General features: G+C 38.2%; 1 protein-coding gene and 1 pseudogene across 2 annotated transcripts; one reads left to right on the forward strand and one right to left on the reverse strand.

The window, feature by feature from the left end:
- Window positions 1-223: 223 nt before the first annotated feature.
- LOC111333502 (E3 ubiquitin-protein ligase TRIM45) lies at window positions 224-9,592 on the reverse strand. 2 transcript variants are annotated; one of them, XM_088753991.1, is made up of 4 exons: window positions 9,483-9,538; window positions 9,008-9,230; window positions 5,031-5,223; window positions 224-2,931 (listed from the first exon to the last, which is right to left on the reverse strand). In XM_088753991.1, the coding sequence occupies exons 3-4, from the start codon at window positions 5,214-5,216 to the stop codon at window positions 1,276-1,278; spliced, it is 1,842 nt and encodes a 613-aa protein (XP_088610117.1). In that variant the 5' UTR covers window positions 5,217-5,223; window positions 9,008-9,230; window positions 9,483-9,538; the 3' UTR covers window positions 224-1,275. The 2 variants fall into 2 exon arrangements, with proteins under 2 accessions (XP_088610117.1, XP_088610116.1); XM_088753990.1 differs by lacking the exon at window positions 9,008-9,230 and having other exon boundaries at window positions 9,483-9,592.
- A 6-nt stretch (window positions 9,593-9,598) lies between these two features.
- On the forward strand, window positions 9,599-17,701 carry LOC148734897 (E3 ubiquitin-protein ligase TRIM33-like; annotated as a pseudogene).
- Window positions 17,702-18,019: the final 318 nt, after the last annotated feature.

Raw genomic sequence — 18,019 nt, forward strand, 5'->3', positions numbered from 1 at the left:
CACAATAAGGAAACCTTCACTATAATTCAATGCTACCCTGGCCTTTGTAGGCATTTCCTCTACATTCTTTTACTTTGGGTAGGTTACCCAAAGACGTGGCTGGCCTTGATTATATACTTTTGATTCCCTTCAAAAGTTATGGTTAAAGTGAAGAGATGTCAGCTGCAAGATTGATCTCACATGGAAAACAGAACAAACCCATATTTAGCACAACAAATTACAACAATTGACGACTAAACTTTATTTGGAAACAAGAATGAGAATAATATAATATACATTGACTATGTTTAAAGAGATGCAAATGTTCCAACTTCTCCTTTTTGAAATTATTATCAGCAGACCCAGAGCAATGTAGAGCTATTAAAGCTTATTGATATTCACTGATTGAAGTTAGTTGCTACATTAGTACCATTTTTAGAAGGATGGCTACAACTTTTTAATTCAACAAAACAGTTTGTTTGTGTATAAGTGTTATAAGGCAAATTATAAGTCTCAGAGAATGAGTGAATAGATGTCAAAGAAAATTAAATAAACTTAACTCGCGAAAAGTTCAATCATTGCATTTTCTCGCGCTTTAGAAAATGTGCAGTGATAATGAACTAAACAAACACTTGGCCTTTGAGGACTTCTTGAGGACATGGTCAGGTGAAAAGTGTTTTCCATACTGTAGGAATGTCACCCAAGGCAATTCTTTTTTGTGACCAATCCACAGGAATACTCCTTTTTATATGTGAACAAAACTAATAGTTCAGATTTACTTTTAAAAAGGAAAATACAATATCACTTCTTATAAAACCATCAAGTCATACAATTTAAAAATCTCAATTTCAACCACAGACTGTGTTATCACAGTATTAGCATTTTATGCCACTACCAAGCTATTCAACATCTCCCTTTTAGCAACTTGCTCATTTTGCGGAAAGCAGCAAACTTTTTCTCAGAGAGACAATCAAACTAAAGATAACAGTAATTCCATTGCAAATATAATTTGGAGTTCTTCAGTATAATTGTTCTGCCACATGATTAATTTGTGATCGGACAAAACCAACTATGTCTTCATATTTTAAGGGTATTCGCCTCCTGTAAGCAAAAACAAAGACTAAAAATTCTGGATAATTCCGTATGCACCTCTTACAATAGACCAGTTTTGCAGGATATATACCAGAAAAATGCCTTGAATGTTGCTGCCACTTGTTAAACAACAAAAATCATACTCAAACACCAAATCTGAAAAATGAGAGATTTTCATGAAGAAGGTATTCCACGAAATTAAAATTAATCCTCAAAATAAAAAAATACACAATTTTGTTTATTAGGTGGACAGACGTAAGCCAGTTGTCTCCCTTCCACACCTGTGAAGACATCAGCTTCTTTACTACGATTGTTGTAAATGATAAGTTTCTTGCTTTCAAGATTTAAAAAAACTGTGAAAATATCTTTGCCTTGCACATCCCCTATGGATGCTTTACGACCATCTGATCGAGAGGTATTCAATCTGGATCCCTTTAAGATTAATGACCATTTTTGATCTCCCCTTTGATGACTCCACACATGTACCGGTAATGGCTGACTTGAGCCAAAAAAATCATTCTTAACCCCTATTTCTACTGTAGTTTCTTCGCCATCCAAGTCAAGCTGAAGTTTCCAGCAGTGCATTCCTTTCGATAAATAATAGATTGATTCAGTCACATTCCACTGGAAGGGACTTCCATTGATATGTTCACCTCCAACTTTCACTGAAAGAATGGCCTTTCCAGCATTCTTTGGACAATATGAGAAGCTGTATGAACCGTCATCTTTAAGAAACACAATAGGTGATACCTGGCTAGTTGTGAATGTGTTTTTTCTCCTTTTTGGTGTCAGCCTCGCCTCAAAATCAACACAGACTATCACTCCATGTCCACCTCCTGTCACTTTAATGTTTCTTTCATCTTTGATAATAACTGTGAAATCCACAGGTTGTCTTTTCATGGTTTGATACATAACCCCTTCTTCCCCCCCTGCCATGCTGACGGTGCACTTCTGAGGGTCACATGGATGGTAACTTAAGGATGCTATTTTTCCCACATCCCAAATAGATTTGTGCTCTTGGAGTCTGAAGTAATCATTCTGACAGGGTTTCAACTGGTCTTGTGAAGAATTAAGCTGCGAAAGTCGCTGGACAAGTTGTGTCTTCATGGACAAGAGCTTTACGTCATCTCCATCTGCTATGGCCTGGCTGGTAAAACTAACACTGCTTCTCAATTGGGCCAAAAGTAGGGACAGCCCTTCTGCCTGACTGTCCAGTTTTTTTACTCTTTCTTGACCTTGTTTTACAGCTTCATTCTTTAGGTTTGCACGTTGATGCTCCAATGCCTCCACTTGCTTGTCAAAAAAAGAATCCACCTGTTTGCTTGCCTCTGAGCACCTACTCAGAACACGGATTCTCATGGTCTTCACCACTTGTAAACTTTCAGCAACAACCTTTTCTTTAGTTTTGCATTTCTCAAGAATTCCACGCACAGAACTTCTTTCCTTTTCAGCAATGTCAGCCACAAAGTCATACTTGTGTTCTCGATGATCAACAATAGTGCAGTCTCGGCAGATTGTTTTCTGGCAAGTTTGACAAAAGAGCTTGAGTAGTTCTCCACTATGTTTTTCACAGAATGCTGGCTTTACAAGGGCCTTTGAGCCAACTCTTTTGACTTCCTCCAGGGATAAAATCTTGTGACCCTTGAATGCATTGATCCTTTTATGTGCAGTAACACAAAACTCACACATGAAAACACAGCAGCTAGTACAACGAGACACAGCTGGGTCCCCACTGTCACAGTGCTCACAGAGCAGTGTCTTTTTGGATGAAGCCATGCTGCTATCCTGCATACTTAGCAAGGTCATGAAATTGTTCAACCAGAAATTTGGTGGCAGCTTGTCCACATCTCCATCAGTTATCTATTTGAGAGTAAGTGCAGACTTGTTGGAATAGGCTAATTAAATTTTGCATTAGTTTATACTTATTATATCTTTTTATCACATTTGACAGATTTCTTAAGTGAAATTGCACTATAATCCATGACACAGACTAAAACATGTGAAATGTACATTCGTACAGTATCATGAAAAGTGCAGTATCTTGAACTGCATGTCTCACAGTATTCATGATTTTTGTGAGTATGTAATCTGCAATGTGGATTCGCTTAATAAATGAATGGGAAAACTCCCTTGCAAGTTTTTTTTTGTTATATTATTATGTTCTCAAATTCCTTTTTTCGCTAAATCAGACCAAATAATGTTCAGTATAGAAATAGATGGAAAAAAAACTTAATGATTTGCGTACTCACGTGCCTCATTTTAGAACAAGAGACAATTTTAGAACAAAACTTTTTTCCCTTCTTGTTCTTCAACTCCTTAATTTTCACACAATTTCATAATTTTGGAGTTGGTATCAGTCTCAGAATACACCAGAAAATGAGTGTTCTATCATTTTTTAAATCCACACACATTTCTCTTTCAGCCTTATTCTTGATTCAGCACACAGAATGTGACCTCAACTGGTTGGTATTTAAAGAAGGGGGTACTTAGTCAAGGACCTCGATTTGGGAATCAAGATTTGAACAAAGGGACATCCCCATTCTTTTAAAACGCATCTTGCAGAAAGAGCTGTTCCTTAGAAGTTTTCATGAGCACATGTTTAATAATCTTTCTCTGGGGGGGGAGGACCCAGATGTTTATCTGTGTTCCACGCACACACCAAAACAAATAAAATCCTTCTGTATTCCGCAATAATAGAAAACATTTCATTGACCTGGAGCGTAAAGACTATGTGAAATATTTAGATGTACTTATTGACAGTAACCTTACCTGGAAACATCATATCAGTCATATTGCATCAAAAATAAGTAAAGGCATTGGTATAATCTGTAGACTAAGGCATCTTGTACCATATTCGACATCACTAAATATATATAGATCACTCATTTATCCTTATTTATCATATGGCCTTGTAGCTTGGGGCCAAGCAGCTACGTCTCATATGGAAAAAATATTGATACTCCAGAAAAGGGTTGTGCGATTAATGAACTTTGCCAACTATAATTCACACGCCATCCCTTATTTTATATCAGCTAATATTATGCCAATTAGTATGCTTTACGTTAAACTCTCTTCTTTCATAGTGCATGATGTCCATAACAATTTAACCCCCCCTAATCTTTCTGGTTTGTTCACTCTTTCCCACCAAATACACAATCATAAGACCCGATCTTCATCTGCCCGTAACTATTACATAAACTATTCTAGGCTAAATCAACATAAAAACTCATTCTCAAGGATTGGTTGTAAAATTTGGAATAACATCCCAGGAAACTTAAGGAATCTTCCAAAAGATATTTTCAAGAAAAAGCTAACAATATTATTTCAAAATCTTCAAGTTCAAGATAGTTATGTTGACGTAGAACGAATAATCAATGATGTGTCAAAAGTTAAATCCAGTTAATAGCACTGCATAACTTATGTATTCTTCTATTTATTGTCATGTGTTTCTATTTCTGTATTTTTATCTCATATTGTCATTTCTGCTTTTAAATTAATAATTTAACATTTAATTTCTGTTTCTTGTATATTTATTGAATCTTTTGTTGAACCGAAATTTATGTAAGATGTTTTACCGTCCACACACTGCCCGCCAAGACTAGCTATGCTATTTGTGGGTAGTGGTTGATTATGTTTAGTTAAGTTAGTTAAGTTAAGTTTAGTTAGTTAAGTTATGCAAATGTAATATATTTATTCCCTTATCAAACAATAAAACAATAAAATAGTCTTGCAATGCTCTCAACATTACTGATCTATGCATTATGCAGCATTCTTCTCAAATATGAACCTTATAATGGTCTAGCTCACCATATAGTCTTTGTTGATCAGTGGTCAAACATCAGAGTGCAGAATCCAAATGTCTGAGTTTCAATTTCTCAAGAGAATTTAGAGTTTTTTCTCTCTCTTTGGCTTATGTTCATGACTGGACAAGTAACATCTTTCTCTAATCTTAAACTTACTTTAACTTCCTGTCGGCACTCTGGGCAGATTATGATATGCTCAGGTCCCTTTTTCTTCACTAGTTTCACTAGGCACCCTTTACAGTAGGAGTGCAGGCATGTTAACACTTTTGGTTCCTTAAACTGTTCCAGACAAATAGCACAACACATCTCTTTAGCAACTTCTTTTGGCTGAGCACAGGCCATTACCAATCTGAAAAATCCAATCCAATGCTTAAAATAACATCTATCATTTACATTACTGGTATCACATGTGGGAAAGAGAACAAAAGCAAAATTAACAACAAACATGGGCAGTTGGCTTAGTTTCTTTCCCATCACTTATCTTGGTCCATAGAAACTAAAAGGAAGAACTTGACCAATATCCAGCCATCTTGACTGAACAAGCTTGATTAATAAAGGATTGATTGTCTTACAAATAGATTTCCCATTATTAAGAATTAAGAATAACTTGGTTACTTCGAGAGCCCGGAAAAAAAGCCAACTGTGTTTGTAGCACAACAAACTCATGAGAGCTGTCTCTGTTTTCTTTGATTTGACAATCTTCTGCCGCTTTTAGCGTTTCCATCGCCAAAATTGTCCAAGACCATGATTATGATCTTAGTTCTAATTCTATTTTTTTCATGCAATGTGGGCAATCCCAAGCAGGCAAGATGGGCCTATCTTGCCTGCTCAAGCAGCCAATCAGAACACACAATTACCTTTGTCTTGCTCCCAAGCGCTACAAGCGATGTAATAATTCATATTTATTCAAATTAATTGTAGGTTTACCGAGAACATAGTCCCCTCTACCAACTATGCAGAGAATAAGGAATTTTATTTTCGGGTTCAATTAAAACCAGAAGCTTATGGCCTAACAGAAGGGTTATAAGTTTCTGTTAAAACTCATAAGCATTGTAAAGTCCTACTTGAAAGCTGTCATACAAATAAGCACTTGTACTCTATTGAGCTCCCTCTCCCGGATAAGTGCCCATCCCTTGGGCCATAATATCAAACAAAAATCCCTCAAATAAGTCCCCCTTCCTCCCTCACTTTTTTAAATAGTAGAGACACAAAGAAATCCTCATCCTCAGAGACCCAGGGGCTCTCAGTCTTGATCACTAGCCCCTGGGTCTCCATGGATGGGAAAACCTCTTTCTTGTTGTAGAAAATTAAAATAAGCACACGGGTCCTTATTTGAAGAAATACAGAATGGGTCTACTAACACTGCCTGCTAGTTCTCTGCTACTTTTTTTCTCACAATATGCCCTTCTTGCATGCTAAAATTATATCAGTTTTGGTATATATTGATGAAAATATGTGACCTCTCTCGAGAAAACGTTCCGAACGGTTAGCCGTCTTTAAACGAATAGCTGTTCACCAGCCGTTCATCGGCCGTTCGACTGGATTGGCATGCCGTTTGAACGCCTCAGGCTATCCGTTCTTGAACACATTGACGCCTAAATGAAATTCCCAGCGATCCACTCCTAGTTCCCCAGCAATTTTTTTAACATTTCAGAGCGAGCGCGAGCGCTAAAAGTAAACCATATGCGCAGTAAACACACACACACAAGATCAGGTTTCAAGACTTTGATTATTGCAAGTCAGATAACTTAGCGGCCAAACTATCAAATAAAAACGGTCAAAAGAGCTCAAATCAATGTCCCAAACCAAATCATCACGGCAAAACCGGAAATGCCAATTATTCCTAAATACAAAACACGGCTAAACCCAGTAATACTAATCATTACGATGAGTACAAATCTTTATTATTCGAGTTTCTTTTAAGGTTGTATCGACACTTGAATGATGAGGACTCAGGAGATGAAGGATAAAGCGAAACGTTTATAAATTTACAACATATGATAATCTGCAAAGCTCGGGTGAATTTGAAAGTTTTTGGCGAAAGTTGCGATTTGTTTCTCCGACAATCAAATCCCATATATCATCATCTACAAACTCTACAAAGTAATCTTAAGGTTCAGGAATGTCAGGTAAGTTAAAATTAAGGCCAGTTTCTGCTGTGAAGTCTGGGATGAGGAAGTTGCTGAGATGGTCAGTCCATCGAGCTTCTTCTTCTTCTTCGTCATCGGTACCTCCTGGTGTAGGGCCGCCACTGTCGTCCTCCAAGCCTTCAAGATCTACATCACTATCACTATCATTATTACTACGTCTAGGCTCAAACCCATCAAAGCTTCCTTCATCCCCTGAGTCATAAAAAACAGCCGGAATATCGGGTTCTCTCTCATCGTTCTCCGCCATTTTCGCACGCAACGCAATCGCAAGTCGATCGCACGCGTGAAAAAATTTTTAGAAATCCTTACCTTGTGGGGCGTCTCATCAGCTGTCAAAATATGCGCAAAATACGGCAAATGATTGGCTAATTACCTCTATTTATCTCTATGACAACAGAATAACCAAATACCCTAAGAGAGAGTAGGGAGAGGACCAAGTCCGCTCTCACTTTTTTCGGGCGGTTACGGGTGGCACAGGGAATTCAGGAGCTTTTCGCACGGGCGGTTACGGGCGGCACAGGCGTCATTGGTTGAATATTCATCATCCGTTCGAACCGTTCGAGCTATCCGTTTAAGAAACTTCATCATCCATTCGAACGCCTCTAGCTATCCGTTCTTGAATATTCATAATCCGTTCGAACGCCTCCAGCTATCCGTTCTTGAATATTCATCATCCGTTCGAACGGTTCGAGCTAGCCGTTCAAGAAAATTCATCAGCCGTTCACTTGGCACTTTGGCAATGATGGTAGAAACATTTTCGGTGTGATCGCAATCCATATCTTCTCTCTTTGAATTCTTCATTTTGTGGTTGTGTGAAATGGCGGTAATTGACACACGTTGTTAGCAGTTACCAAGGCAACAGCTGGGATTATGGAAATTTAAACCCGAATTGAAGTTGAGAACTAGCGTATGCTTTTCGCGTGCAAGTTCCTTGGTTGTACCTTATCTTAATCGGTCGAAATCAATAATAAAAATATTAGTTATAACCATTTGAATGCGCTGAAAGCGAAGTCGAGTTATTCAAACGATTGAGTTTCGACTCGTTTCAAGTGATCTTTTCACAGATTGTGTCAATTACCTTTCGTTACTTAACACCGCGTCACCCAACGCGTGACGCTTTCATGAAATAATCCTTCGCTTTGGCTCAAGACGAGAGCTTGGGACGCCTGTGTCGGCATTCGTTTTGACGAAACCATCTGTTCAAACAATTTCTACAGGCGATCACTTGTTCGACCGCTTAGCCGTTTATCCATTCGATCTCATCTGTGAGGCTCATCTCAGTGTTCGAAAAATTAGCCGTTCATCCGTTCGATAATTTTCACTTGCCGTTCGTCCGTTTGACCTCATCCGTTCGAAATTTTTAATTAGCCGTTCATCCGTTCACAGTATCCGTTTCGAACGGCTTTCCTAGCCGATCGTCACCCGTTCGCTTGCCGTTTCGTTCACTGTTCGAACGGCTACCGTTAGGAACGTTTTCGCGTGAGGTCACACATTGGATGTATAAGTGTGTCATTTTTATCTCCTGGATCAAATAAATTTTCAGCTGGGAAAAATAAGAACCTTTTTAAAACTTTAATAGCCTTATTCCCTTAAAATATTGGTTACAAAAGAACTTTTTGGCCTAATTTAGAGAAATGCAGGTTGTTATAAGCAGGTATTTCGCGAGTTTGTACCGCATAAGTCGTACTACTATTTCATACCTTTCGGCCTCGTTGTTGAGTCAAATTAGTTAAACCAGGAAGTTAGCGAATAAAAGCCTAGTTTGTGAATGTATACATAACTTTACTCTGTATGGGAAACTTCAGTTTTCAAGTTATGAAGAAGCATGTATGTAGGTACGAGTTTACGTTAAAACAAACGAGTTAGAGGTCGTTCTTCGCAAAGCAATAGGAAAAATCATACAAAACCGTTAAACCGCTGAAAATTTCGATCAAGACCGGACACTGCATGCAAAACTGTCAAAACCGATAAAACTTCACATACCAGTTATCAAAACCCCAATCGATCCGATACAGTATAATTTGGATATATCAACAAAGTTGAAATGGTAAATTGGCCAACGTAACGGTTACAAAAGCTGACGTTTCGAGCGTTAGCCCTTCGTCGGAGCGATACAGTGGTGACAAGTGGAGCTTGAAGATCCGCTGGATGCCAATATTCAGATTGAAGAGGAATCGAAACCACATCGAATACCAAATTCGAAAACCTTTCATGTAATGTAAATAGAAAAACAGAAGTTATGGGGCACAAAAGACGAAACGCAAAAACGGTCTAAAAAAATAGCCAAAACCACAAAACCGAAAATCTCGAAGCCCTCCTCCGATATCTTCTGGCGAGGAATCAAATTTCTTTTGCAATCAGTGAAGTAACACTGCACCCGCGACAAATTAAAAACTTATAAAGGAGTAAACATAAAACGGTTGAATTGTGTCGTACAAAAAGAGTAGAAGGCACTTACCAGTGAGTACGGGAAGCTAAAACACTCAGTCAACACACCTTCGTATTACTCCACACGCACACCCAAAACCCAAAAGAATATCAGGTAAACTCGTGATATAACTGTCGCTACGAACTATGGGCTTTTTCAGAGAACCATTGTTGGGGGAAGGGAAGGGTTCCGAAGGTAGGAAAGGAAAGAAAATGTTCGCTTGATTCCGTCTTACATAACAGGAGTGTATTTGCAAAAATCAGACGAAATTATTGTTCAAAGGGTGAAAGTTTCTAAAGAGACTGTTGTGCTGCTTCGGTGGGGGTAACAAGGTAATTTAGTTATATCAACTAAGTTGAAATTGTAAATTAGCCACCGTACTAAATGGTTAAAAAGCTGACGTTTCGAGCTTTAGCCCTTCGTCAGTTTTGCAGTAAATGGTTTGAACCCGGGGGTAACATGTGAAGGTGTAGTCTGATCGTCCGGGTGAGTGTAGTCCTGAGAAGGACTGTTGTCGGTGGTAGTGACTGACGTTTCGACAACCTGTGCGGAAGTCATCATCAGAGTCAAGTGACTTCCTGTGCAGAAGTCATCATCACTTGATTCTGATGATGACTTCCGCACAGGTTGTCGAAACGTCAGTCACTACCACCGACAACAGTCCTTCTCAGGACTACACTCACCCGGACGATCAGACTACACCTTCACTTCGTCAGTTTGTTGTTCCATTCGCTCTGACGAAGGGCTAACGCTCGAAATGTCAGCTTTGTAACTCTTTACGGGGGCCAATTTGCAATTTCAGCCTATTTTATGAAACGAAATTATTGTTCAGCTGATCACATACATCCTGTTCTGTTACTTCTGCATATATACACTATGCAGTTGCAGGGGAAGTGCCCTTAAAATGCGCTAGTTTCGTCCACGAGTCACTTTGTTAACGAGCGGTTCGCTGACGTCTTAGGTCGTTTGGCCAACGTTTCAGGTCAGTTTGCTAACGTCTCATGGGTCGTTTCCACGAGGAATGGCGGCTTGGCCGCTAAATACAGGTTCCACAGAATAGGGGTGATTTAAGTAAAGATAAAAACGCCACTTAATGTACAAAAACTCGCTAAAAAATACTTCTCACATTGGTTTAGGGAGATAAGCATGGGTTAAATTTTACTTGAGAGATTATTCTTAGTTTTGTTTGAGTAATTCTGCTATACCGCGAGTGAAAGACAATACAGATAAGCCGTTGGGACTCAGTAAAGGATGACCGCGACCGCTTCGCAGAGGTGAAAATTACAGTCTTTAAGGGCAAAGAAACTCGGAACTTTGACAACCGACAACTTAATACGGAACGAACTAGAAAGCATATCCAGCCTAGAAAAGATTTCCATAAAGGACTGTCTTGGAGCACTAGTTTTTTCGGGAAATAATAAGACCAATGAGCGTAGAAGCTAGGGGAAAACTAAAACAAGGGCAAAAATAATTTACGAATAATTTAATTGATGATCGAATTGATCGACCTTTTAACTCACTTCTTGGATCAGAAATCTAGTGTACGCTTCTCTGTTAAACTGATTACCTTTCTTCATGCGCTATATACAGAGACAGAAAGCTGTACACCAAAACAAGGGAAAATGATGTGTTGCACCATCAGTCCTCCAACTCTTTACCAGCTTATCATCACAGCATGTATTTAGTCACTTGAATCATTTCGTTTGTTATTTCCAATTAAACGTCGTGTTGTGCAAGAAGTATTTGAACAAAATTATTCCAGGGGAATGTGGTTTCTCATGCTTACGTTTCTGCCTTTGAACTCACTTTCCCTCACAATAGCTCTCTAAGAAGTCCCATAATTCGTAGCGAGGGTCTTATCACGCTGTCTACATATTCATAATGCAATTAATTTGCTTTTCCTAGAACCGAAGAATTGTAGACCAAGTATTTGAGCTTTCTGTTCTCATTGGTAAGCTCCTTCAACTCTTCTTACGAAGTCACTTAATCAATTTTTGTTTACTCAGCTAGCTTTTAACTTTTTGAAGGTGCACTGTTTTTTCACCACAAAAGTTTCATGCCAGACGATCTCGAAGAACGCTCTCTACTTCATGTGTGATTACGTATGCTCAAAATTACATGTATGCCATTTCCGACTACCTCCTTTTAGCTTTACTCCCTAAGCGGATTAAAGTTATGTAAATCTACAGACTTAATTGGCTTTCACTTGCTAAATTCCTGGTTAAACTAATTTATAAAATAGGTCGCATGGGCATGAAATACGGTATTACATATACTGTGCAAACGTGCTGATAAGAATCTACCTTTTTCTGAATAAGCCTGGAGAAGTTCTTGTATGACCGTTTATTTTTAGGAAATCAGGCTACAAAGGGTTTACATGTGAAGGTGTAGTCTGATCGTCCGGATGAGGGTTTACAACAGGTTCTTACTTTCCAAGTTCAGTGATGTATATCTTTACATGATGTATATCAGGTTCTTACTTTCCAAGTTCAGTGATGTATATCTTTACGTGATGTATATCTGGTATCTGTTCGACAACATCATTATTTAGGTGTTTTGCTGTCTAGTGATCTGCGGTGGAACACTCATGTGGACAAGATTGCTAAAAAGGGGAACTCTTCACTTGCGTTTGTGAAAAGGAACTTGTATGCCTGCTCTGAAGAAACTAAACGTGCAGCTTATGTATCACTTGTCAGGCCACATTTAGAGTATGCGTCTGCAGTATGGGATCCTTATAGACAGAATCAAGTGGAGAAACTAGAAGCTATCCAAAGTCGCGCAGTGAGATTTATTAAACATGATTATAGTTATAACACTAGCGTGTCCAATTTGAGGAAATCCCTATCTTTGGATTTACTAAGCGAGAGAAGAAAATCCCATCGTTTACAAATTTTCCATAAATCTGTGAACAATAGTATTGCTTTGCCTATCCCGTCTTATTATCAATTGTCTATTAGGAAAACTAGAAATTACTCGACGAATTCATTTATTCAACCACCTGTACATCATGACTACTACAAGTATAGTTTCTTTCCGAGAACTATAAGGGACTGGAACTGTTTATCACCTGGAACTAGATCACTTAATTATTCAGCTTTTTGCAGTACAAAATCTTTCTATGTTTAAGCATAGCTATATTGTTAATTACATATTTTATTTATTTATTATTTTTATTAGCTATGTTTATATTTTTATATTTTTATTCTTTTATCTCTTCTTGATGTGTGATAGCGTTGAAGAGTAGTAAAGTAGATGTAGATGTTTACAGTTCATATCACTGCTCCTCTAAAAAGAGGCAGCTGATCGAGCAGCGTGGTTGAGCAAACTTTTTTACGTGATATGTCATGTGTTTGTCTGAAATGACATTGCAATGCAAGTGATCTAGCTGGTGACTCATTTCCCTTTTTTAAAACTTGCTTTATCTGAGTGTGTTTAAAGTTTATCAAACTTTAAACACACTCTCTAACAGTTTCAGATTTAAATGAGCATAAAATTGCCTTTGAATTAACGCACAGAACATGTACCACCTGCATTGCCACCTTGTTTAGGCTGTAGTGCGATGAAATGGTATTCCGTGTTTGCAACATAGAAAGGAGAAAGACACGCGACTTCTCATTTTTCTGCCAATAGTACTGTACATTTGTTTGTTTGTACATGACAGATAAGGTAAAACTAAAGATCCAGCAAGCTTTGTATACATGATTGAAATAGTGATTGTGAAAAACACTTGTACATCATATTTACTTTCAACAAAATACTTAATATTGATATCATCTTATCGTCAAAATAGAGAACTTTGTGAGAAGGTAAAGAGGAGAGCTAGGTCGTATTTAGATATATATATATATATATTAACTACAGCTTTCAAGCAAGACTTAAAAACGCGTATCTGCAGTATTCCGCCCTAAAGGAAAACTCGTTATTTCTGGCAATTTGCAATGATACGAATTTGTTGTGACAGTCCATCTAAATGTAATAGATATTATTCACGGTTGGATTGGATTTTTGCGGCAATTGCTTCCTATGGAGGCGAAGCTACCATGTTGTCGAAATGTAAGAGTGAGTGTAACAGTAGAGTGCCGAACTGCAACCGATTTTGACCCGATGCTAAGAGGAAGAATGTCTCCTGAAAGAAATACTTCTGTGCCTAACAACATCTAAAATATAATTTTCATGCATACGCTAAAAATAAACAGAAATTTTCCTTGTAGAAGAAACAAATAAATTTAAACACGAAGGCGCGCTATATAAGAAAGTCTTCCCTGGGAAGACCTAGGCTCATTTGTCACTCACCGTCGACGAGTGCGGGCCAAATTCAAATGCTGGTAGACGAACAAAAGGAGCTAATGAGATATCTATTGTTCACTTCCACCAGCATGGTGGCATGAGGTAACGTGCGAGCCACCTACTTTGATCTCAAATTTACCGCCACAAATAAAGACAGTTTCCATTGGAGAAAGGAAATACAAATCTCAAAAATTCTTGTATTGTGATGAAGACATAAAACAATTTTGAAGAATGCGCCCGCTGTTCAGTGCTTTGGTGTAGCTGTAGCTCAAGCTGACTTAACTCTAAGAGTTCTACATCACACGACGGTTGATTGACAAATGGTCCAGTGGGACATAAAGCTCCTTTTATAGCGCGCCTTCATGTTTAATGAGCGTCTCATAAAAAAAAGCTTAAAAAAAAAACGATCTAGCCATAGAAAAGAGAGAATTTTACCGTTCGAATTAGCGAACTGTTTTCAACAGAACCGAATAAATATTTTTTTCACTACTTGCCGTGAAGCTACAGAAAACAGAGCATTATACCGTTTTACTCAGCAGTTATGCCCAGAGGAACAGATAAATTTTCGAAACGAGGAGGGTGCAAAATACGATACATTGAGTTTAACATATCATCAAGGTTTGTCAAAGTTAGGGGAGAGGCAGGCGAGGAGGTTTTGCCTGCCATACTGTTCTATAGCCTCTATCACTGTTTAATGCTTTAAAATGTGACAATTTAAAGAACCAAAAGTGTTACCACGCCTGCACACCCACTGTAAAGGGTGCCATGTAAAAGTGAGTTCAGGATTTTATTCTTTCAACGAAACCCTTTCATCCTTTATAAATATCGATTCTCCACACCAATTATTATACATTTCTTGTAATTTTAGATTTGGGAATTTAATATCAAATCTAATGAAAAAGCATCTGTTTGTTGATGAGTGCTCTATAGAAATCAATAAATTTAGTACTATTCATTAAAACAATGACAACAATAAGTACAATCGTTTTTACTATTATTATTATTATTATTATTATTATTATTATCATTATAATACTAACTTTGAGCCAAAAGAAAACTTCTCGTGCACAACATTAAGTTTTCGTTTGCTCCATGACGTTGAACATTCCTCAAAATGTATTAGTCTTGCCGAATGGCGGCGGCTCGCGAGTTTTGAAGGACAAAACCTTGATTGGGATATTTACAGCATAAAGTATATAGAGCGGCGACAAGGGTTGATCAATGCGAATGACACCCTTTATCCTTGCCTTTCCTTTTGTTCAGCATTGATGAATACTTTCACAACTTACTGTTTACTTACTCGGAACTGGTCAGTTCAGACGACCACCACAGACCCTATAATATTATCCAAGCTTTAATAATTATTCGATCTATGAGAAATACATTTACAATTCGAAATCAGAAAAACGCAAATTAAGTCTTAATCTCGTGGCAAAACTCAAGAAAAACGTGACTGGAAACTTACTTCTGTGGTGGGTCGTAAAAACAAGTTTCTCACTTCAGGTTAGCAGATTCGGGTAAGCGAACACATTACAAAAACCGACTTCTCTCTCTTACTGATTCTTCTGAAAACTGGTTTAAAATATGATAAAGCTAACACTTTTTAATCATTGTACGGAATTAATGTCAATCACGAGTTGTGTAATTAAAATATATCTGCAATCAAAGACAACGCCTATTTACTAAACGAAACACTTACGAACAGGCAATTGTCATTTTTAGAAATGTCACTTTAAGTAAATCAAATGGTTCATCTTATACTTTTGACCCTCGTGCTAGAGACGGTGATGGTATGCCAAATTCTAATAGCACGGCAACTGTAATAAAATTTGGAAATTTGGATGAACTTGGAACATTCCTTTGTTCTGTAGCAAATGAACTGATATGTGAGTGTTTTGAAATTATCCCTCTGACGACAACACCCACTTCCACATCAAAACTACTAGTACTATTAATATTATTATCATTACAATCACTGAATAAGCTTCTTTTGTACTCGATAAGATTACTGACGGAGATATTGGCAAGCTGCAGCTAAATCTCTGGATAAAAAATTTCATGACCATGTTAAGCATGCAGGACAGCAATATGAGTCTTCATACAAAAAGCCACTGGTGTGTGAGCACTTTGGCAGTGGCGATCCAACCGTGTCACGCTGCACCAACTGCTGTGTTTTCATGTGCGAGTTTTGTGCCACTGCACATACAGCAACAAGGATACATTACAGCAACAAGGAATCACAAGATCTTATCCCTGGAAGAAGTCAAAAGAGTTGGCTCAAAGGCTCTTGTCATACCAGCATATTATGAAAAGCATAGTGGGGAGCGACTCAAGCTCTTTTGCCAAACTTGCCAGAAAACAATCTGCTGAGACTGCACCATTGTTGATCACCGGAAACACAAGTACAACTTTGTGGCTGATATTGCTGAAAAGGAAAGAAGTTCTATGCGTGGTGTTCTTTAGAAATGTATAACTAAAGAAAGGGCAGTCGCCGAAGGTCTCAAAGCAGTATAGAACACGAAAAGCTGTGTCCCAACTAAAGTCTCAGAGGTAAACGAACAGGTGTATTCGTTTTTCGATGAGCAAATAAAGGCACTGGAGAATCGCCGTGCAATCCTGAAGTATGAAGCTGCAACACAAGGCCAGGTCAAAGTCAAACAGCTTGACAATCAGGCAGACAATCTTTGATGGCTGCCTTAGTTTCTTTAGTGGAGTATACTTGGGCAATGGCAGGCGATGCAGATGTTGCATCTCATTTACCGGAAATTTTCGATGTACGTTTATTCAGCAAGTCTGGCTACGTTTACCAATCTTAAAATATCATGTATTGCACAGCAGTTATCCCTGAAAAAGTTGTGGCTACCGCTAGTTTATTCTGGATTCCAAAAGCTTTTGCGTGAGTCTATTTCTCATCGGAAATCTTGAAGTCCAAGCTGCAAAAAAATACTTTGTCACTAACAGCATGACTCGTGCCAATCATTTCTTAACTGACTGAACACTCTCTCGGGAAGCCTACTTAAGAATTTTAGAAAGTCAAATTAGAGTAGTTCTATAGTGACCGGAAAACTTGACTTAAATAGAAGTGGAATGTTCAGCCTCCATTTTCAAAGCTTTATTTTATTGCAGGTCTCGCATTTCCATGACTTGTTAGATTCTACAGCCCAGGGTGGTATGTTAACACACAAGGTGCCACCAGTCATTGCAGTGGTGACATTGTCCATAGGCATTACCAATAGGAGAAGTAGGGGAGGGGGTGTGATTGATCTGGCGCGCGGCAGAAAATTCAACGGTAAACAATAAAGACAATAGTGTTTATGTCTCAAACCTATTGGTCTGATAGTTGCCCCTTGGAAATTTGACGTTCTTAAATCTGGCATATTTGTGTTTTAAGAACATCAAATTTCTGCGGGGCAACTATCAGCCAATAGCTCCTCAACAAAAACACTCTATGGTTTAAATATCCTCCAACCAGACCATAGAAGAGGTATAGAACAGAACTTTGACATACCAAACCCTCTATAGAATAAAGCAATTTCCAAAGTAGCACTTTGAGTAGACTTGCTCACAAGTCGCGCTTTTGAGCGCGTAGCGCGAGCATGAAGCGCGAGCCGAGCCGAGCCGAGCGAGCGATATCGAGCGAAAGCGCGACGGTCGTGCGGGTCCTACCACACCAGAACAGGAAACCAAGCGAACGACTTTGAGAAAGCCTACATTTTGAGGAGTTCCACTCTGCTCTGAATTTTCTACTTGAGATGTATTGATATGTTAACACCAGTTCTTGTCTTTTTCAACTCGTTTACTCTTAGTACCACAAAATAAGTGTTTTAAATTATTTTTAAATATTCCTTTTTGGATTTTAGTGTTCCTTGCACAACTACAACTCACAAACAATGACAAATGAATTAGAACAAGAACAAATGACATTTGAAAAAAGTATTCACATACTGTTTACTTCTCAATGATTATTTCTTGTTTTATTTCTGTTCATATTAAGATGGGTATTGTTTATCACCCCCTCCTCCCCCACCCCCAAAAAAAACTGAAAAATTTGTGGGAAATTTTATCATGATTAATGAGTACTGGTTAACCCAAACCTGCAGTTTAATTTCTTTTCTCTTTTGTTTCCAAGCTTTCTTCCTGTCTTTTCTATTTCGACAGTCAAAATTTTTTTGCACCAAAACAAAATATGGTTTGCCATCAAATTTCAATTTTTGGTCTTCCCACACGACTTTGTGTGTTGTAGCAGATGGGTCTAACACAGAACTATAATTTAGTGTCTG

The sequence above is a fragment of the Stylophora pistillata genome, chromosome 3 (assembly GCF_964205215.1).
Source record: "Stylophora pistillata chromosome 3, jaStyPist1.2, whole genome shotgun sequence".
Lineage (NCBI taxonomy): Eukaryota > Metazoa > Cnidaria > Anthozoa > Scleractinia > Pocilloporidae > Stylophora > Stylophora pistillata.

Excerpts from the sequence above, each read along its gene's own strand:
- LOC111333502 (XM_088753990.1), bottom strand. The coding sequence starts at position 5,216 with ATGGCCTGTGCTCAGCCAAAAGAAGTTGCTAAAGAGATGTGTTGTGCT. Across the intron at positions 2,932-5,030 it reads AGTGCCGACAGGAAGTTAAA|ATAACTGATGGAGATGTGGA; the intron begins GTAAGTTTAAGA and ends ACTCTCAAATAG.